Genomic DNA, 23,120 nt, shown 5'->3' with positions numbered 1-23,120 from the left:
CTCTGGACACTACGCTGACAGACAGTGAGAAACCTTCTTGCCACAGCTCGCATTGATGTGCCATCCTGGATGAGCTGCACTACCTGAGCCACTTGTGTGGGTTGTAGAGTCCGTTTCATGCTACCACGAGTGTGAAAGCACCACCAACATCTAAACTGACCAAAACATCAGCCAGACAGCATGGGTACTGAGAAGTGGTCTGTGGTCCCCACCTACAGCCAGGTCCCCACCTTTATTGAGTGTGTCTTGCTAATTGCCAATAATTTCCACCTGTTGTCTATTCCATTTGCACAACAGCAGGTGAAACTGTCCACTTAGGAAGCAACACTGATTGTTGCTTCCTAAGTGGACAGTTTGATTTCACAGAAGTTTGATTTACTTGGAGTTATATTGTGTTGTTTGAGTGTTCCCTTTGTTTTTTTGAGCAGTGTAGTATCAAATGACTTATTGCCAGGTTAGTTTGGCTCGTTTTTCTCCCTCTTCCTCGTTGTGTGTGTGTTCAGCTAAGGAGAGAAGGAAACATGAAGGAAACAAAGCTGACATGAGTAAATATTTGGTGAATAGGAGCAGTTTTTTAAAATCCTAATCTTGTTTTTATGCAACATCAGATGATAAACCTGCAGAAGGGGTGTGCAGAGGAGCTAATAAAGGTATAGTTACAACAGCCACTGCATGAAGATGTGCTGTGTCCAAGTGTAGCATGGAGTATAATCCTCTTCTACATGGTTTTGGTCTTGAACTAAACAAAGTGTGAGAATAAAACTACCTCTCCTTGATTTTCATTTGAATTAATTCTCAGTTTCCTGGTTTGTTGATATTTACAGATTAAAATTGAAGCCACAAGTTTACATACACAGAACACTTCACATTGCTTGAAAGGAATCAGACCAAACTTCTCTTGCTTTAAGTCAGAATGACTACTTGATACATTTATCAAGTAGTCATTCTCTCATCGAGGCATGAGAGAATATGTCAGATTTATTCATGGATGTCTTCAAAATCAGAAGCTTACTGTGTGTTTACTGTCCTGAAATGATGAGGAAATGTCCTGATGTTGATGTTATGGCTTTGGAAACCTCTGATTGGTTCACTGGCATATTTTAGTTAACTGAAGTCACACCTGATGATGTATTTCAAGGCCATGAAACATACCACTTCCTGGTTTGACACGATGGGAAGGTCAGCAGAAATGAGCCAAGATATCAGGAAGAGAATCATGGAGCTTCTCCAGTCTTTCTGATGCTTAAAGCTGCTACATCAGCTTCAAGCTGCTTGATGCAGCAGCTTCAAGCAACTGAGTTTAACTTCTTTCTTTTGACAGAAGGAAGTTTAACTTCCTTCTGTTGAAAGGAAGTTAAACTGATTTTAAATTTGTCTTGTATATGAACAATGACCCCAAGATACAGCCAGGTTACATAGTGACTACAAAGTCAGTGTTTAGGTGTAAGTGTGGTCATGAGAAAGCCCTGTAGAGAATGAGGAGGCCTACAAACCTGTCTTGGTTCCAGCGGTTATGTCTGATAGAATGGACCAGGTAAAGCTGCCAAATACAGAGGAAGAATGTAAACTTCAGATTTTGAAGACCTCAATAAATATGTTTCACAGGCTTTCTCTCATCATTGTGGTATTTGGACAATATAAGCAATTTTGGTAATTCAAATTGACCTAAAAAAACGACGAGAAGTTTGGTCTGGTTTAACTTGAGACAATGAGGAGAAAAATGTGTCTTTTTATTCAGTATATGCAAACTTCTGGTGTCAACTGTATATGCTGTGGATGGAGATCCTGAATTTAAACTGACTTTCCCACGGCTGCCTGCTGTGAACCTGAGCATGGTGTTGCTGCTCATCCTTCCTCTGATTGGTGTGGCACAACAAACAGTGTTGTTGATGGTTCTGTCCCAGAATCCCCTTCACCCAGAGATGTTGGCTTAAAGCTTCGAGAGGCTCTGAAGCAGCAGCTGGCAATCATCCATGAACGTGTCGAGGCCAAGAAGATGGCTAAGCTGGCTCTGGCTGAAGTCAGGCAGCTGCTGGCTGAAGAAGAGGAGAAAAAGGAGCTGGACCTGGGCAGGAAGGAAATAACTGCCAGGGTGAAGGAGAGAGTGGCCAGCAGACTAAAGGAGGAGGAGGAAAAGATGGAGAAAGAAGAAATGGAAAGGGCTCTGGAAAAAGTGCAAAAAGAAAAGGTTAAACAAAAGGGCGAGGAAAAGGAAGAAGAGACCAAAGATAAGGGAGAGGAGAAGAAATCAAAGAAAAGAGAGGAAAAAGTGCTGGGAAAGGAAGTAAAAAATGAAGAAAAAGTGAAATTGACTCTCAAAGAAAAATGGAAGAAAATTAGAGCTGAGAAATCTGTTAAAGGAGGCAAAAAATAAACTCAGAGCTCTGTACATTTTATAAGAAAGGCATTCCCAGTCACAGCCATTTTTGATTGGTGGGCTGGTAGTCAATATAAGTTATATTGTATAGTTGTTACCTGTGTAATAAATATCAGAACCTCTAAATGATGGGACTATAGGTCCTGATCTGTTTCACCTGTGATTCTTGTTTTGTTTAAATATGACCCGTTAAATGAAGGGAATGCAGTCAGCTGATCTTTGTATGAAAACAAGTCCTTCCATTTGTGCAAATGGAAGGATGCAGCCTATCAGAGCAAGGAGTCATGAAATCACACCTCAATAACATCTTATATTTTTGCTCTTTTTGGTTAATTAAAAAAATCTTAATTGCTCAATAGATTTTTAAGTGTCTGAGTGTAAAATATTAATATTCACAAAAGCTTTAGGTGAGATCAGGGAGAAGGCTACAATGTTTCTGCTTGTAATTGTGTCTACTCTTTCTACAGAATTTCCCAGAAAAATAGATCAGTCTGGAAAAAATCAAGCCATAATGTTTTCACAGAATTAAAAAAAATTCTCTATTAAAAATGTCATAATGTTTATGTTCTGAAGCTTAACCTTTATGGTAACACTTTATCTGACGGGTTGTGAATAAGACATAAAACCTGTCATGAACATGAGTAAGTCTTCATAAATATTTATGACTGTTGTCATAAAGTGTCATTCAGTAATAATGACACTTTTAATGCAAAGTTGACATTATTCAAAATGTCTTCATTATGACAACTTGACATTAACCAAGAAGTCATGCTCTTACTGAAATTTGTTTATAAAAGTATTACTGATTAAACTTTAGCTTTATTAACATAAAGCTACATAATTTTTAAAGTTTAATCAGGTGAAATGTCATGTTTATGACAGTGTTGTTCACAACCTGTCAAATAAAGCGTTAACCACATTTGAAGAAGATTAATGTTGTAGCCTTTAAGGCTAAATTGTTTAAAATAATAGAAAATGAAAACTAGTACCTTAAATTAGGTACTATTTTTCATCATCCCTAAACACAGCATATCAAAGAGATATTCAGGTTTATTTTCAAAAAGAATTGACTAGACTGAAGAATCTAGTCCTAGCTTGTAAGATGGAATCAACTGATTTTTCACTGGCCAATAAAGATCATTCATCCTTGTTTAAAACTTTTTTTTATATTTTTTGTTTCTGTTGGTTTTGTGTTCTTTGTATCTTCACAAGTACATTATGTAACAGCATTTAATTTCAATGAAGTTGGAAGACTTGATGCCATAGGATAATAACGCTCCTTCCTGTGCATTTAATTCTGTTTCATATCCATTCAGGATTCAACAGAACACTGAATTCCACTGCATTGGTCTCAGTATACTTGCTTTATTGCATAGGTGTCAAACTCCAGTCCTTCAGTTTTTAGATGTGCCACAGGTACAAAACACTGGAATGAAATGGCTTAATTACTGCCTCCTGGTGTAGATCAGTTCTCCAGAGCCTTAATGACCTAATTATTCTACTCAGTTGGTGCAGCAGAGGCACATCTAAAAGTTGCAGGACACCAGCCCTCAAGGACTGGAGTTTGACACCCCTGATCTATTCAGAGCAGAAGTGCAAAAAGAGAAAAAACATACATGCTTCAAACACATTATGCGACCTGATGCTTCTCAAATTCTATTCCATGTCCTCACATTTTAACTCATGTAAAACATGTTTTTTAATACAGGAAACTCTGTAACATCAGCTTTAGGTCTTCACTGTTAATTTTGCAAGTTTTTTATTGCAATTTAATTTTCTATACACAGTTCTGTTGACATTACTTTGGAGTAGCATCTGTAGTTACACATTTTAACATGAAAATGTTTGTGTGAAATCCAGGATTATACTTAGCCAAGTTGGTTAACAGTGAAGAAAAGGGAAAAACATAATGCAGTTCAAAGCTACTGTAAAAAATATTATTGAATTGAAAAAGTTACAAAAAAAGTGTTTGTGATGGGCCATGCTTTAATAATACTAGAATGTTGAAATGATGGGAGAGGCTGCTGACTGCAAAGGAAACCAAAACCATTAAAACAATTTGATAAGAAAGGCATGGTGGAAATGAAGTCTGTAAATGTGCAAGGGTTTATTGTTAAGAATGCACTGAAATGTAGTTTGTTGGGTTTTAGTGAGCAAACACATGAAGTCCAAAGAACACATCACGGAAGTGAATGTGGGGGAGTCAAACCGAATGGGAAGAAGGATGGAGGTAAATCCAGAACACTTTCGAAGACAAGATGCTGGTTGTTCAAACAGACTAGTGGACCACTAATGAATCAGTCCCGAGTTCCTTACTTTTGGGTAATCGGTGATCAGTATTTTAAAATCAATTATTCATTCATTAACAAAGTCTCTCTTCTTTAAAAGACCCTTTTAAGTCACCATTAAAACAACCATTTTGACTTCACAATTTGCTGCGGTGTGGGAGAAATCTAGACATTTCTGGTCATGATGTCACAAAGTGAGGGGAAAAATGACAAGATGTGAATACCTCTGAAAGGCTCTACAGTATTACACAAGCATGTTCACTCTTCATCTGTTCTTTACTCTTCCATACAAACCACCAACAATCTGTGCATTATTTAATATAGGACTGAAAGAAAAGGCCGCTGACACCTTCACCCGTACTGAGGATTCTGCTCCTGCTGTGGATGCTGCGGAACCTGAACCAACACCAGAAGGTACCACATGATCCATGTTTGACCCTCAGCAGCAGGTCTGAACTGAACACCTCAGCAGGACTGTTCCTCACAGGATTTCAAGTTTAGCAGATAAAGATTTTTGTTGTCTGAAACAAGGTATTGATACATTTCAGAACTGGTAACAGGCTATCAAATTAATTTAGATTATAACCACATGGGCACTTTTTATATTTGGACTTGGCTTAACTTTTTTATTAATTTTCAGTCCTGTTCTACCTATTTTCAGAACTTATTTTTGCTGTCTCCATTTAATATTTTGTTTATAGATCTACATCGATTGGTTTTACTCGAACATAAATTTCAACATGAAGGGGATGAAACATTATGGACAATATAAAAATGTTCAGAATTAGATCCTGAAGCACTCGGTTACCAGTCCTAACATGGGCAGTGTTAGGTTCTATTTCATTAGATGGGTCTACAGAGAAATCCAAAGATAACAGGTTTCAAATTTAAAACTGATGCATTACACCAAACATGTTGTTCCTAAACCATTATATGCTGCTGTAGATTAGCAATGTTTAAACTTGACATTAACAGTATTCAGCTGAGCGATACTGTGATCCATAAGCAGATCTATGTGACTCATCGTCGGTTTTCAGACACCAGCTCTTTGATACTAAACAATAACTCTCTCTATGTCCTGATCTTTGCTCAGCCATAGTTGAACCGGACCCTGAGCCTGTGGAAGATCTGAGTGAGGATGAGATTGAAGCTGCTGTGGCAGAGGAGACTGCAGCGCTACCACTAGGTGACTGTCTCCAAATGGTATTATTGTAATAAGTGTAGATCTCTTCTTTGTTAGCAGGGATGTTGAGTGATTGTCTATGCCAGGTGTCAAACTGGAGACCTGCAGGCCAAATCCAGACCACAACAGCTATTTATGCGGCCTCCAATTAGAACTTTTAAGTACTACTGAAAAGCAGACAGCTATTTGTCTATTTTTTTGGACAGTTTATTAATGGGTCGTCTGATCAATAGGTTCTGCTACAACCAGCAGTTTTTAGATCACTGATGATCTAAAAATATGATATTCATGTGACCCGAAACAAAAATGAGTTTGACCTCCTGCTCTGGGCTGATAGTAGAACATTCAGCCAATAGAAATCTGTAGTCCCGCATCAGTACCACTGGCTGAATGTGGACCATATACAGCAGGTTCTAATGATCCAGGTATGAGTCTGAACTGTGAGGGGGTTCTGACCGACTCAGAAAGCTTCATGGACATAGAACACTTCTTTGCTTCTCTGTCTTAGAAGCTGAACCTGAAGTACCTGCTGAGCCTAAGATGGTGGAGCCAGAACCAGAACCCGAGGAGATTCCCAAGGTTAGAACAGTCCAGCAAGTTAATCTCCAGCTCACTTTTCATTTTGGGATGTTCTCTGTCTACTTACATGTTGAAACTGAAATATTTTGTCGTTTAGTGATTGATTGACCAGAAACCAAAGGAATTATGGGTGGTAGAGCGTATTAGCTGACTTGCTGGAGTTTTATACTGCAATTGACCCAAATTAGTTCCAAAAAAGTCATCAGAAACCATCTTAGAAAAGCTGGCCACGCCCATGCTGGACACTCCTGTCCACACATTCTGTGCTCACCAGCTGGACGTTAATCCCAGTCAGGTTCACTAGAGTGGGTGAGATTCTTCATTACTGAAGTAAAACCTTAAGACTGGAGCCAGGGTATTTTCCTTTTCTATGTATTTATTGAGGAGAAACATTTCATCCCATGTTCCCGGATAAATACTCTTTAATGCAGGTTACATTTATATGTAACAAAATACATATTAGTTTTGCTTCCACTTCAGAACTTTTCTTGTCAGTTTAGTTAAATATTTGATTTCAAATGTGTAACAGTTACATGATGTTTTAGGTTTTAGAGGAGGATCCAGAGGTGCTGGAGGATGAGCTTCCTGCTGCACAGGAAGACACACCTGTGGAGGTCTGTGATATGGTCATTCTGTTACACCACGGTGGTAATAACTGCTTTTTAATGTGACTACTGCAACTGGAAGTTTGGACTTATCTTAACTAGGTTCAGGTGTGCAGCTATGAATTTTAGCAAATACTAAGGAGAAAAATCCTGCTTTTGAAATCTACCTATTAAGTAAAGTGCCTTCTAGAAGGCCATATATATATAGATTAAAATAGCATAAAAAGGACTGGTGTTTGTAGTTGAGATCTAAAAGTGAAACTTGTGGATTTCTGGAGTAAAAACATATACAGATTTAACAAACTGCTCTATTTCAGGCATTTATTTCTGTCATGTTTGACGAGGATTTATTGTAGCAAAGGAAAACCTAAAATTCACTTTCTCAGAAAATTTAAATATTCTGAGGGTTGGGTATAATTGATAATCGATTTAATGTTCTCAGAAATAAAAGCTTAAATACATTATTCAGTGTTTAGTAAATGGACCTTTCAGTTTACTTTTGAATTACTAAAATTAATGAACATTTCTATGCTGTTCTCCTTCCTTGAGCCTCAGTTGTAGCTGTAAACAGAAAGTGTAAGTGTGTTTTTCATAAAGTGAAGTATTTCTGCCTCAGGAGGAGGCAGCTGAGGAGGAAACTGAAGAGGCCAGGGATGCAGAACAAACCGAGGACTCTGATCAGCCCACAGAAGAGGAGAAACGTCCTGCTGAAGTTCTGGAGGAGCCAGTTCAGCAGGAGGAGGATGCTTCCCCTGAGGTAGAGGCAGAGGAGACCTTCACAGAAGAAGCTGTGGAGGACGTAGCTACCACAGAAGAAGGGGAAGAACCTGTGGAGGAAATGGGAGAAGCTCCTTCAGAGGAGCCTGCTATGGAGGGGCCTGCAGAAGAAGAACCTGGACACTCAGAGGATGTAGCTGAGGAAGAGACAGAGCCCTCAGAGGAGGCTGCTGTAGAAAAACAACCTGTGGAGGAGAAGGAAGCTTTCTCAGAAGAACCAAACATAGAAGAAGAAGCTGATGAGCAGATGGAGCCTGCAGAAGAGGAGGAGCCTATGGGGGAGGTGGAGACTATGGAGGAGGTGGAGCCTACGGAGGAGGAGGGGACTGTAGAGGAGGAGGAACCTTTAGAGGAGGAGGGACCTGTAGAGGAGGGGGCTGTAGAGGAGGAGGGGCCTGTAGAGGAGGGGGCTGTAGAGGAGGAGGGGCCTTTAGAGGAGGAGGCTGTAGAGGAGGAGGGGCCTGTAGAGGAGGAGGGGCCTTTAGAGGAGGAGGCTGTAGAGGAGGAGGGGCCTGTAGAGGAGGAGGGGCCTTTAGAGGAGGAGGCTGTAGAGGAGGAGGGGCCTGTAGAGGAGGGGAGGGAGTTTGAAGAAGCCACAGAGGCAGCTGCTCTGGAGGAAACTCCTGAAGAATTAGAGGAGGATCAATCAGTTCCAGGTGAGAATAGAACTTGGAAGAAAGACCTCAAGCTGAATTTCAACTAGTCAGAGTTTGGTTCTGGTGTTGAAATATGTGTTTATTAACCTTCCTGCACTTTGAGCACCATTCTCTTCATACTTTTTGTTTCCCTGATAATCTACAGATAAAGAAGAGGTAAAGGAGGAAGCAGAGGAAGGTGGGTACTCTTTGGAAATGTTTTTCCCATTTGAATGGTCTTCCTGTGCTCAATTCTCAGACTGTGTGCGTGTGTGTGCGCGTGTATGCGTGTGTGGGTGTGTGCGTGTGTGTGCTTGGTGCTTGTGTGTGCACGTGCACTCACAGCAGCAGCAGCAGACTTTACTGATAGAGAGGAACAGCATAAAAATGAGCCCACAGGTAAAAGTCCTGTCCACCATCCAAGTAAGAGAGGGCTTGTTAGCTTGTCTTTACTGCTGGAGATTAACCTTCCAGATGAGACTCTGCAAAAGTAATCACACTCCCAGAACTATTATAGTTACAACCTTTAGAGGATTTGTTTCAATTTTATGTGATGAACCAGCACAAATAAGTGCATCATTTTTGACAGATTTAAAAGAGTCTGTTAACAGCACAGCTGCATGGCATATACTGGCCTTTCTGGAAGAGAGGCCAGTATGTTTGTCACAGGTAGTCTTTTAACAATATAGAAGCTGCTCTGGTGATAAGAAACCAAAGTAGAACTTTAAAACTAACACTGCACCTCAACCCTAAATTCAATTCATCTTCATTACAAAAAGAGTTTTTCCAAAAATTAACTCATATCATACAAGTATCTTCAAATATATTGTGGTTGGTGATGTGGTCAGGAAGGATCTCCTGTCAGTCTTAGAACAAATACAGGTGCCACTGACTGAATTTCGAGCAGCAGAGACGATATTCCAGAGCAACACATAAACAGCATCATCAATTTATGTTAGTCCAAGAAATTGGACTAACATAAATTGTCAGAGTTAAATCCTGTGAAACGTCGCAACCTTTTTCTCCGCACTCTTCGAAGAAAAAAAAAATCCTGTGAAAGACGTGACACACTAGTGCTAACTTGTAGATTTTGTTTAGATTTGGCTCCAAACTGAACATCAATGCTGCTTCACTTTAGTCATGTGCAGATGGAATTCTGGGAAAAGTTGTTCTCCCTCTTCATAAGTTCTGTTCTGTGGTTGGTCCTCCTAACATGTAAAGCTCTGTGTTTCAGCTGTTCTCATGCACCCACTCCTGGTTCAGATCACAAACCCAGACCTGGAGATGCAGCAGACGAGACATTCTCAGTACTTGTAAAGACTGCTGTTTAGGGAAAACAGCAGTCTTTACAAGTGCTTGCTAAATTATTACAGTAACTTTGAATGTATATGAAGGCTTGCAATAAATCTTGGCCAATATTTACTGTGTTCAGATACCAAATAAGAGCTACCAGAAGGAATTTACTAACCATGTTTCTTCCTTCCAACAGAGACGTAGAGGCAGCAGCACTCACTGTGCTGATGGAGCCGCTGATGGATCAGCGCGATCTGAACTCGCTCAGAGTCTTGCATTTCTCCATGTACAGAGAAGTCTCCGTGACAACCCCACCCCATCTTCATTTCCTCTTTTTAAAATGTTCCTTTAGTAAAAATGTGAGACTTTGGATAAATTGTTTACTGAACGGTATTCCTGTTTGTTTTTCCCCTTCCTATATTTTCCTCATTCCTTTTTGCATTTTTTTTGTTTGTTTTTGTTTTTTTGTTTTGTTTGTTTATTGTTGTGGGCTTTTTTTTATTTAGCACCATAAGTTGCTCGGAGTTTGGGGAATGTTTGGGATATGTGTGCGTGTTTGATACCTACAATATCAAACTATTTCTTAGCTTTATTTTTGAGTCTTTCTGTATAATAATTTTGTTTTAGAGCCAGATTCTGCTGCAGTTTCATTGATGTTAGTAATGAAGTCAAACTTTACTCTGAAATGTTGGTCCGAATGCTGCCAGAGGACATTTCCTGTCTTCTGACTAGAACCTCGTTCATGCAGTCAGTCCGGTCGGCTCTCTTCCTTCTTTCATGTAAATGTTGAGGTCAACTCTGGCCACTTCTGATTCTATGCAAAGGTGAGGCAGCGTTCACCTCACCACCCCTACACCTCCCTCTGTCTACTCCAGATCAGAAAAATGACCACTCCTGGATGAGCCATATGCTAGGACCTGCACTCTGGCAGAAAACTGTATGTGTGTGAATGTGTATAAGATTGAGTTGTCTGTTGAGCGTTTATTCAATCAGTTCTTTCTGAGCCCTTGCAATCAGGATGTCTTTGTTTGAGACTTTACCTCTTGTTCCTCCTCTCAGTGTGTTTGACTGACTATTTGCTCTGTAAGCTCCGTTTCTCTGGTATCATCACCTGACCGAAAACAAGTTGTCACAAGTTTTAAAGTGAAGCTTCAGGTCATGAAGTGTGAACTGTCAGACATGCAGACACAGGCCAGCTGTGGATTCTGGCTGCACTGAAGCATTTTCTCTCCATGACATCCAATCGTTCTTCTTGTTTTGACTCATGGGGCATCAAACAGATCAACCATTATGTTTTTGAGGAAACTTCAGCCAGGGGTGTCCCGATACAACTTTATCGGTTTTGGCTGATACTGATATTAACTAGAGGCAATGTCAGCACAACTTAAGCATCCTTTAATTCTCACCACCCCCACACCTCCATGAGGAGGTGTGGGGGTGGTGAGGGGCAGAGGAAGTGGGCACTACTACATTGTAGTGTGCAATGTTTGAAAAGGCTTGATCAAGTGATTTTACTCCAGTAGTCAACAACAGGTATGAGAACAACTGACTCATTTATTATTAAATATGTCTACCTGTGGATGGAGATACTGGGGCAGGCTAAATGCTTAGAATGCTTAATATCATTGTGCTTCTGTCAGACGTTTTAAATGCAGGCCGATTTAATCTGATGCTAATTTATCGGATCAGTTCCTGATACCGGATCGGGACACCCTTAGCTTCAACTAGCTGTGAGTTAAATTGTGTTGTTTAACTTCCCAGTTCTGTCTTAAAGGGATACCTTTTATTATTCCACCATTTTTTTTTTACCTTCACAACATACAAACTTGATGAAATATTTTCCTACAAATTCAACCATGATTGATTTTAATGTAAGTATACAAACTGTATTCTGGATATTGCAGAAGCTGACTTGTAAACTGAGCATCCATCACTAAGCTGCTGAAATCCATTGACACACTACCAATCAGAGACACTGATGAAACGATTCAGTTTCTGCACAACCACATTGGAAAGCAGCTTTGGTGTCTCTAACCTCAACATGTTGTTGGGAATGTGTGCTATCTGTGTTTTTGTCTTGTAACACTAACTGGTATTATTTTTACTTCCTCGCCCTTTGTAAGTGGCTGTGAACTGAAAGACCTTTTTAGTGTTGAACATTACAAGCCTTACTAAAAGAGCTTCTAGATTTTTAAAATGAACCTTTCTAAAAGTCAAGAGAAACTACATGAAGCCTGTTTTAAGAAGACATAAGCTGTGTGACAGGCAGATTGAAGGGACCAGGCCACTTACAGTGTGTTATGAAATAAACAGTAGTGCAATAAGTTAAAGGCACAGATCAGCCAGGTCACACCAGAGAATCCCTGTGAACCAGACCTTCATCTCTAATTAGTGGGATACATTCTCAGCCTGACCGCTTTAGAGGAGGATGCCTCTGTCTATGTTCTCTGTTTCAGTCTGCAGAACTGCTGCTCTTCTCTGGACAGTGACTGTGGTGAATAAATTATTGTCATTCCAGCATGGTTTGTTTTTGATTTTTGAAATGGCATAGTTTTCTGTAAAAACTATTCTGGAAGCTACAATAAAATGTTTGGGACAACACATTGATGTGTCCAGCTTTTTTCTGACTTTTAATAACACACCATCATTCATGTCAAGCCTATGATCAGAGTATAAAGGTTCAAACTCTTGTAGTTTGAGCCAAGAGGTTGAGGCCACACGCCCCAAGTCAAACAAACTCCTCTGTCTACATTTCAACCATCATCTTTATGTGGATCTATATGTGCATTGTGTTTTTATATTGAATCAAAAGTATGGAATCGATGTTAATTCATTATGTTTTTTGCTCTGTAAGGATAGGTCTACATCATAACATACCATTAAAAGTTTTTTTCACTGGTATCAAAAATGACAACATGGCATTAATATTACATTTTATCTAGGAAAACAGGCATAGATCTGTTAAATGTATTTGACTGTCAGAACAACAGTCGATTGTCCATGGAAGAACGGAGTCCAGGAGAAGCCTTGTACTTCAGAGTAACTGAAAAATATTTTACCAAAGTCAGAGTACAATGTCACAGTATTCCAGTATTACTGCAGACAAACTGACATTTATCCTTCCTAAGAACAGTGAGGATCAAAAACAGAACATTCCCATTCACTGCACTTTACAGAAACCTACAAAAAACAATAAAACATTAGAGCAATTAAACAGAGAAAGCGCTTGTATTTTAAAGAGTACAGAAAAACAGCAAAGAAAAAAGTATGACTTACAAATTTAGGATTTTGTGGACTTATTTAGTCCTTAATTTAAGTAGGTGGCAGTCAAAGCAAAAAAAAAAAAATATTAAATAAAAAATATCAATCACAAGTAACAATAATAAAAGGCATATTGGTGTACAGGCATACATGGCACGAACATACTCACAGATGTATGTCCCTGATGAGAAAAATGGTTCACTTGAAACCGAAATATTATTTTATCCAGTCATTCAATGCAGAGTACGCAGGTGCAAAGAATATTGCACCTGTGGCTGCTGGATGTCACCACTTCAAAAACCACCACATTCAGACGTTTCTGGGAGACGGGCCGATTCTGAACCTTGAATCCAAGAGCTAGACAGTTTCTCAGTGATCCAAAGTCTCTTTCAGATGAAAGTAAAGTTTGTATTTTATTTTGAAATCAAGGTCCTAGAATGTGGAGAAACAGTGGCGATGCACAGAACCCAGGCTTCTTCAGGTCCAATGTGAAGGACCAGTCAGTGGGAATTTGGGGACTCGTGTCCTCTTCTGCCACATCTTCTATCAAAACCTTTTGAAGCACTTCCTGCTAGGCCTGGACAAATTGATCTGAATATTCATACTATTGGTGTCGGATCAATCACTAGTGTGATGAGGTTGAAAGTTTTGTTTAGTTTTTCTTCTGTATGTCCAGCAAATCACTGCAATTATGCTAAAAATGCTGAACAGAAAGAGCTAGCATTTGCAGTTTGAGAATGCATACTGAAGATGTATTCAGTTTGCATTCTCAGTGGAAACTGAGTTTCATGAAAACTCAATTTACTGAATGCAATGCATTGAGTGCATTTTGAGTATGTACTCAAAATGCATGTGTTCCTTCAAATACAATCTTTTCAATTCCCCTCATTAAGCACATCATATAATGTACATGGAGACACAATGAAAAAAAAAACATTATTTGGGTTAAAGATTCTTTTTTTATTGATCTTTATTCTAATCTTCTGAGATCATAACACAGTGTAATGAACTATAAAACAGAAAAATCAAAAATATTTCACTCTGCGTTCTAGTGTCATACCAACTTTGGCCAGAAGGTGTCATCCGAGCTCTCTCTCCTAGGGATCTTAGATTTTGTAAAATTAGTCTCCATCTCGTTGCATAAACCAGAATATGTGGTTCATCTTCTGTTAACTGAAGATGAACCACAACTGACATTCCGTCTCAGTTTATTTTCTAATCTTATTCAACAATTTCTTCTTGTTTACTTCTCCTTTAGTTGGAGAAAGCTGATCTTTACTACAGTGTTGTTACTTTAGTGCTTTTTAATCATCATTAGTCAATGGGGCTCCAAAACATGTAGTTTTTAAAATCCAAATATAAAGACGGGTAGGTATTTCGGAATCAAACTGGGAAGGACTAACTTTAAAAGAAGAATAAAAACTCATGAAAATGTTTGATTTTGTTGATGTTGACCTTAGATTTCTAGTTGCAGCTCACCGTCATGGTACTGATTCTCCTTTTCTGGAGGACTACTGGTCGTGAGTCAAAAGCTTTTCTGTATTCATTTTAAAACCAAAGCACCAAAACAGTGCAAGCAGAACATAAACTGAAGCAGCCTGGTGAGAACCAGTTGATGGAAAGAGGAAAACCTACAAGCTTCCTGCAATCAGAAGGTTGTAGGTTTGAGTTCAGTCACATTTTGATTTGTAAATGTGTGTAAGTGAGTGGTCAGCTTAACTGGAAAAGTGACTCCATCCACCAACAAACCAGAAACCTAACCTATGAGGGAAACCGTCAGATAGAAGCAGAGTTCATCCTGTGTCATCCCCGAGCCTCGGTTCAGGTATTGACACTCTGTCCTTGTCAGAGCTTGTTGAGGCTGCCTCCACATCAGAAAAGAAAAAAATACATCAAGGCAAATTTTGTGAAATAAAATTTGTCATCAAAAGGCAGTGTTGATTGGGCCCCGGTTCTGCCCTGGGGCCCCAGACGAATGATGTTTGCCCTGTAAAACACACTCCTCTGCAGCCTCAGTCAGGTCTGGCCTGCCTCACTCCATCTCTTCCTTTTTTGCAATGTGTGTTTGTGTGCAACACTGTGGTAAAGTGAGCTCCTTGGCATTGTTGCCATGGTGAATGTTTGACCATTACACAGCAGTGTAATGGTCACGTGTGTGACCATTGTGTGTTACATAACACACATTGTTATGTAAAGCTCATACTACATAAAGACATGAAGAGATTGCATTTCTTTACCAAAATGTCTCTGGTGTCTCTGCATCCGCCCCCGGTTTGTTTGACTTCCCAGCACTCCCTCCTCTTATTGCCATGGAAACTCAGCTGAAATTGCAGAGTTGCAGCTGCAGAGAGGAGATCCGGTGGAAACCAGGGAACGAGGAAGACAGAAGGGATGCTTTTGTATATTTTTTATTTAAATACCAAATCAGGTGATGTGGAGGTCATCATTCCCACATCAGTCCTGCGTCTGCATAGAAATTAGGTCAGCAGCTCTGTCCCTGCTGTCTGTCCCTCCCTCTACTGAGGGGGTGAAGAAGCTTTCCTTGAAAAGCTCAGCCCACTCTAACAGGCACTAAACACTGCTGTGCTTCTTTCTCTCTCCTGACTCAAACCAATCCAGATTTCAGTGACCTTACAATGTTCCACATTGGCCCTAATCACTGTCACTCACTTAGCTATTAATAGCAGGGAATACTTCCATTAACACATCCCCTTCCTCTGTGATTAGCATGTGAGCTGGCAATCTAAGGCTAATCATCACTTTGATAAGAAGTAATGGCCGCAGAAATCAAAGCTTTCCATAGCAATTATCACATTTACAGTGTTTCTAAGCGTTCTTGAGCTCTTTAACTCTTTTTTTTTTACACATTTTAACTGGGATTTTATGTGACAGATCCACAGAAAGTACAGCATGATTGGAAGGAAAATGACGCATAAATTAAAACTAACATCAGAACAAAACTTGTGTGTAAATAGGAGGTCTCACTTTAACATAAACTGTAGGAGTGCTTTGTGTCTCAAGGTTTTGGTTAAAACAATCTTGGTCTTTATTCAGTGATGTTACTGATGGTGGAGAATTTTCAAAGTTTACTCAAGAGTAGCAATACTTCATATTTATATTTATATTGCTCAAGAAAAAGTAATAAAAACATTGCAGTAAAGCCACTCCTAAAACTATGTTGTTGGGTTTTTGTTGTGTTTTTTTTGCAAAAAAAACCCAAAATGAACTTTAATAATATAATGGAACATTCACCCATCCATCTGTGTGTTACCTAACATGCTTCTCCTTCAGGGTCAGCAGTGGGGTCACTAGTGGCACACAAGAGGTTCACCAGTTCCCTTCATCAGAGGCAGGGTTCACACTGAACATCCACATTTTAAAACATTTCTTTAAGAAAAAAAAAAATTAATTTTAATGACATAAAGCTACATAATTTTTAAAATTTAATCAGTAATACTTTTATAACAAATTTACATCAGATCATGATTTCTTGGTTAATGTCAAGTTGTCATAATGAAGACACTTTGAATAATGTCAACTTTGCATTAAAAGTGTCATTATTACAGAATGACACTTTATGACAACAGTCATAAATATTCATGAAGACTTACTCATGTTCATGACAGTCTTATATTCACAACCCGTCAAATAAAGTGTTACCAAAATTCTTTATCATTCAGATAACAGTTACTTGTAGAGGATGTAGAGGTTGCAGATTCCTGACCCAAACTGTCAGGGATCTGACAGTTTGGCAGTCTGTTCGGAGGTAAATCTTCGCCTTGTGAAGATTTGTAGCTCTAATAGGTTTAAATCTTCCCCTTACTTCTGACCAGCTTCACTGTTCTTGCTGAAGCTTCTCTGCAGCACGATTTTCTCAACACAAAGTGTCCGAAATATTAGAGGGTGTTGCTCATTTTTTGAAATGTCTCACTCTCTCAAGCAATGGATTGTCAGCAACTACAATGGATTTCTGTTTAGTGTCTTTCTGTAGAAACAAAATACAGATTCTGTTCCAATAAATGCAGATCAGAGAAATATAACAAATATTTTACTGACAGTGTCATTTTGTTATCAAACCTTTGTTTTGTTACACCACTGCAAAACAGAAACTTTGATATTTGTCAGTATTGGTACTCTGAACTGATCAGTGACGGTACAGTAAGTTAATTCTCTTCATCACATCAACACATAGCTGCTAGTCTGAATTCCACTGCATGTACAAACCTTTCTGTTTCTTCTAAGCAAGGCAGGGCTTGTTTTCATGTGACACATTGAATATGGAAGTAGCCTTATGGATGACAGTATCAGCCCAAGAGCAACCTTCACACATTTCCTTTGTTTAACTTTGATCCCAGTTCAACGTCTGAGCTGGTCATCCTTTTTCCTTTCCACTGTCACTCTGTGGTCTGCATGTTGGCAAATAACAGCAAAGATGATGTGGAAGCAGGAAGCAAGCTGAGAAAAATCCTAGTTTGACACAATCTCTTCATCTGAGAGGAATTAGAACAGAAGAAATAAAATAAAAAAATAAAAAATCTTGTGCGACAGTGATTAATCACTGTTACTGTCATATTAAAAGAAATTCAAGTTTTTTTCCATCTCTGAAGGCTTTATGCTTCTCTATATAAAGACAATCTGAAACGCTTATTGTTTCAAGTCAAAAGCATAAAGCGGAAAATACATGAATAGTATACTGGCTTCAGAAACAGAGACATACTTCTCAAAATCTGAATATTGTGAAAAAAGTTGAATATTTCTTGTCAGAACAGACACTTTCCACATAGAGAGTGAAATAGTTTGAGCCCTTATGTCTTGCAGTTTTGCTGCTTACATCATGAAAACCAAAATTGCATTATCTCAGAAAATTACAGTAGATTAATAAAAAAAGATGTTTTAAGCACAAATATGAGGCTGCTGAAAAGTTGGTTCTTTTCTCTGCTCTCAGTTCTTGGTTGTGGCTCCTTTAGCATAAATTACTGCAGCATGGAGGAGATCAGCCTGTGGTTCTGCTCAGATGGAACAAATAAACAAGGTAGCTTTGATAGCTACCTTGTTGGGTCTTGAGCCTCATCTTTCTCTTAAAGATGAGGCTGACCTTTCTCTGGCGTGAAAGGTCAGGCCAGTTCTCCCTGTTTCTGGTACCACACTTCTTCCTTCCACTCAATTTTCTATGAATATGCTTGGATGCAACAACAAGCTTCTTCAGCGTTGACCTGCTGTGTCTTTCCCTCCTTGAGGACGGCGTCCATGACTGTCTTCTGGCCATCTGTCCAGTCAGCAGATTGTGACCCAGAGTGAGAGAGCGTTCAGGAAACCTTCAGCTGTTTGCAGGTTAATTCGTTTATTATGGTGTCAGTTTCACTATAAGAGTCTAATATTTTCCTTTTTGGAATATTCACATTTTCTGAGACATTGAATTTTAGGTGTTTAATATCTGTGAGCCATAATCATCAAAATTACAACAATGTTTCCCTCTATGTGATAAAATTTATTCATGTTTCACTTTCTGAAGTGAATGACAAAAATAAACTTTGAATTCAGTGTGGAAGATGGGTGCTTGTACTGGTTCTGGTTCTGCTTCAGGTTTCTTCCTGTTAAACTGGACTTTTTCCTTTCCACTGTCACTACATGCATGCTCAGTATGAGTGTTTGCTGCAAGTCAATAACTTGATGCTCTGATGGGTTTAGAAATTTTTAAGCTATTTTGAATAACTAGTTGAGCATACAGTGCTGTTTGATAATTAAAATCAATTAGAATGTGTGTGTGATTGAACTGAAATGACTGTTTTGTAAAGTCCCTTGAGACAACATTTGCTATGAATTTTGGTGCTATATAAATAAACTGAATTGAATTGAGCTTCTTCATGATCTTCCTTTTTTTGATGTACTTGTAGCTCCAGAGTCAGGACACTTATAGTCAAACTTGTAACAGTTTAGAAACAGATTCCAAATGTCTGTTCTTTCCAACATATCTGATATCAGAATCAGCAGGCTGGCTAACACTTTAGAACAATGAGCAAACCTACATGGAACCAGGAGAACCAGGCCGACACCTGGGCCTCTAGTCTGACCTCATGAACACATTACAGGGATAAGTAAAAAGATATAAATATTTATTTTTTCAGCAATAGAAACAGCAAGGCTCACATTAATAAGCATATTTTAAGGAAAAAAACAAGCTAAAACCACACTAAACCTTCAAAAACATTTTACAGCAGCAACATTTTAGAAATTCAAATCTGGACCATGTTGGACTTGTGTGAGACATTCTTGGACATTTGTCCTTAACAGTCTAGAGGCAGTGTCTTGATAAAGGGAACACTGCAGCAGCTCTGTGAGAAAAGACTGTTATTTAGTCCATAAAAGATCAAGACTGTGAAGCCCTCAGGAAAAGCCCTCAGTACAGTTTGATAGCTCAACAACCTCTTATTAAATACACAAAAAAATATGAGAGTTTTCTAGTTTGTTACATTTCATATGATTTATTTCCTTTGCTTCAGAATGTGTAAATTGGACCTGGGATCATGTTCAAGGTTCAAATCTGAAACTCAGTGCCTAAAGCAGAACAGATAGCAATGGAAGTCTCTTTATTTTATGCATTCAAGAGCAATAAAAACATTTTCACTAGCAGACACAATTCAGTAGCATCAAATCTACTGAGATATACTGTTAAGGTCAAGACTCACCCAATCCAATTTGGCTTCTGATCCAATGTATAAATCGGAACAGATGAAATATGCAGCAACTAGAAGCTCCAGTCTTTGAAGGCCGTGTCCTTCAAAGACTTCAGATGTGTCCCTTGTCTTACACACTGGAAATAGTGTAAATTGCTAAACTGCATGCGATCAGATTCCACAGAGCTCTGCTGATGAACGAATATTGGTGTGATTCACAGCGGCTCTCAGGGTCTCCTGCCGGCCCTTCAGGGCAGGAGTTTGAGATCATAGCTTCAACTGGAGAAACTTTGGCCTATCCCAGTCTTCATCTGACTGGGATCCAACCAGACATCCATGCTGGCTGAAACTTTAAACATGAATTGTTAGCTTTAATGCGATACATTATATACTTCAAAGTTAAATTGTAGGTAATTTTCTTACACTCGTACTGTATCAAGAATGCCTCCTTCAGCCAGGACAGTCCTTAGTTCTGTCCTGGCCACATAGCCACTATCCTATGTGGCTGCATATAAAATCCAGTGAAGGTTGCAGTATTTTAACATTGTGTATCACATTTACAACCCCTACGTATGAACATGTCTCTTTAACCTTTTAACATAAAACAGAGAAAATTAAACCTGTTGGCTTGAATTGCTAATGGTAGTTAGCAACAAAACAATTTGTTTTCTAATTTGGCATGATGCCAACATCAGCACCAGTTTCTCAGACAAACCCACTGTAAGAGCTTCGGCATTTAAACGTGTCTGGAAAGAAAGTGACTCTAAGTGGTGCTAGATGGACTTGATGCTCTCTGACGGTTACAGTGATCCTTCAAAGGCCTGACCGGAGAGCCAGTCCCCACGCTGACAGTACACTATATAGTTTCTATGGCAAATATTCACATTTAGCCAACGTAAATAAAAGCTATACACGAAGAGAAATATCTACATAATGTTTAATACTATAGAAAGAATACTAAATACTACTATCAGAAATACGTAGTATTTAAATAATTTTCTCTGAATTATTCACTTTCAGTGTCATTGACTTTGGAACAATAGGTAGTATTGTGCGGACCCATCCAGGACACCAAAGGTTCTCACAGAAAAGCAACATTCATCATGGTTTGAATGAGTGAAAGATGAAATCAACACATGAACACTTGATAAAACTACTTACACGTTTGATAGTAATAATGCTATCAAACCATAGCAACGACAAAGAAAGCAGTTCAGACTCAAGGATGGACCAGTCATGAAATGCTTCTCATGTCCTAAACTTGGAAATTGATCAACATTTTAAACAGCAAACTCAATCAATTTTTAAGTAAAGGATAGTTCAGTTAATTTCCAGTGAATAAATGAGATTTGTTGGAATGTTTTGGGGTTGATTCATTTCTTGTGTGGATCGAAGTTGTGCTTCCAGATTGCTCAGATTTGTGCCAGTACAGCCTCACTTTAAATGTTATATTCCAGAAAAAGAAAAGGTAAATAAGATCAATAACATTTCACAACATCAAATAAATGGACAGAAGTTTCCATTGACAAATGACTTAGGCTTTGAAATCAAATTTCTTTACATTTACATTGAATAGTTGTTAAGCAAGGAGATTTTCAACAACATCCTACTGAAAGCATAAATTATTACAACTACAGGTACAACCTGAAACTGCAGCAAATATCAAACATGATCAAATACTCTGAAGGATTCAGGTGTCGGGTAATAAGTGTCAACACCAGACTAGATCACATCATGGGTTGATTAAAAATTACATTTACTAACATTTATCAAAATATTCTTTTCTTTCTGCAGCAATAAATGTATGCAAATGGTACAGTGACCCCTTACATACTTTTATTAGTGTTGGAAGTTATGGACCACACCTACCTGCAAATAGCTAAAATTTACTTCCAAGTCTCTCTAGAAAAGTTTTGAACTGTGTGGGATGTGCACACACAAACTCAGTTTTACTTTCATTCTCTGAAATATGCAAATTAATATGTCCATTCCTAGCTTATGATTACTGAGAAACATTGTATTTGTGGTATATAATGTAAGAAAGTTATATCCTCCAACTGAGACTGATAAAGCAGTTATTTATAAATATTTGCAAAAACAACATCAAGGTTTGTTTGTTTTGCTCTTTTTTGCAGTGGTTTTAACAGCACAGTTTGGAGACAGCACCAAAAGTAGTTTTTGCCCATTATCACACATAATATTAATGTAAAAATAAGTAAATGAAGGAATAAGAAATATTAAACTTCAAAATATTAGAATTGTTTGGAAAAAATTTCACTTTTTGAGAAATATTACAAACTAGCAAACTGGAATCGTTCATCCTTGCCACCATTGTATGCTGCTAACATTCATTATGGATCCTAAATACAACTTTATTCAGTGTGAACCTTCTGGACAGAGTGCTGATCTCTTAGGGCACTCTAACAATATATCTATTATAGAATTTTTTTAACTAAATAAGCATAAAAGAAAATATTAATATTTTTGAACTTATTGAAATACATCTTGACTTGTAAACAAATTTGAACACATAAATTCTATATAATTTAAGATAAATTCATAATGGCTTCCTTTTGACATTCTATATAATAACTTCCTTTCTCTACATTAGTGTAGCATTTGGAAATGAATATCGGTTCAGTGAGAGCTCCACAGGGAGCGTTGTTAAGACCTGCATCACCCTGGATGAAGACATGAACCACCAGAACTGATGGATTCCAGTGAATTAGCAAAAGCTTCCCCATGACACAGATGTGCTGCTAGTAGTTTTCAAAGTTTTTCTGCTGTTTTCTACTTTCCATATACTCTACTCACTTTAAAGATGATCAATGTGTTCCTGGAACATTCCTTTGCTCTTATCAATGACCTGACGCGACTCTGACTGTGCTTTACAATAGATGATCATGCAGAAAGCCATGAAGAAAGGCATCACGGTCAAATTTTAGCTGTGATTCAAACTGTCAACTCAGGGTGGCTCAGGGTGGTTCTGGTGGCTCAGGGTGGTTCTGGTGGCTCAGGGTGGTTCTGGTGGATCAGGGTGGTTCTGGTGGATCAGGGTGGTTCTGGTGGCTCAGGGTGGTTCTGGTGGATCAGGGTGGTTCTGGTGGATCAGGGTGGGTCATGGTGGCTCAGGGAGGTTCTGGTGGCTCAGGGTGATTCTGGTGGCTCAGTGTGGTTCTGGTGGCTCAGGGTGGTTCTGGTGGATCAGGGTGGTTCTGGTGGATCAGGGTGGTTCTGGTGGATCAGGGTGGCTCATGGTGGCTCAGGGTGGTTCTGGTGGCTCAGGGTGGTTCTGGTGGCTCAGGGTGGTTCTGATGGCTCAGGGTGGTTCTGATGGCTCAGGGTGGCTCGGGGTGGTTCTGGTGGCTCAGGGTGGTTCTGATGGCCCAGGGTGGTTCTGATGGCTCAGGGTGGTTCTGATGGCTCAGGGCTCGGGGTGGTTCTGGTG

The 23,120-nt window shown here is 39.0% G+C and overlaps 1 protein-coding gene across 5 annotated transcripts in view; it reads left to right on the top strand.

The window, feature by feature from the left end:
- asph (aspartate beta-hydroxylase) overlaps positions 1 to 12,338 on the top strand; it is a 32,115-nt gene extending 19,777 nt beyond the window's left edge. For all 5 annotated transcript variants that reach the window (XM_055025343.1, XM_055025344.1, XM_055025342.1 and 2 more), the window contains 7 exons: positions 4,990 to 5,079; positions 5,759 to 5,851; positions 6,357 to 6,427; positions 6,973 to 7,041; positions 7,649 to 8,465; positions 8,611 to 8,643; positions 9,934 to 12,338. In XM_055025343.1, coding sequence (XP_054881318.1) covers positions 4,990 to 5,079; positions 5,759 to 5,851; positions 6,357 to 6,427; positions 6,973 to 7,041; positions 7,649 to 8,465; positions 8,611 to 8,643; positions 9,934 to 9,941 — 1,181 coding nt within the window. In that variant the 3' untranslated portion in view covers positions 9,942 to 12,338. The remainder of the gene's footprint in view (positions 1 to 4,989; positions 5,080 to 5,758; positions 5,852 to 6,356; positions 6,428 to 6,972; positions 7,042 to 7,648; positions 8,466 to 8,610; positions 8,644 to 9,933) is intronic.
- Positions 12,339 to 23,120: the final 10,782 nt, after the last annotated feature.

This window comes from Poeciliopsis prolifica, unplaced genomic scaffold, assembly GCF_027474105.1.
Source record: "Poeciliopsis prolifica strain line A6 unplaced genomic scaffold, Auburn_PproV2 SCAFFOLD144, whole genome shotgun sequence".
NCBI classification, from domain to species: Eukaryota; Metazoa; Chordata; class Actinopteri; order Cyprinodontiformes; family Poeciliidae; genus Poeciliopsis; species Poeciliopsis prolifica.
This window is presented reverse-complemented; position numbering and strand designations above follow the sequence as displayed.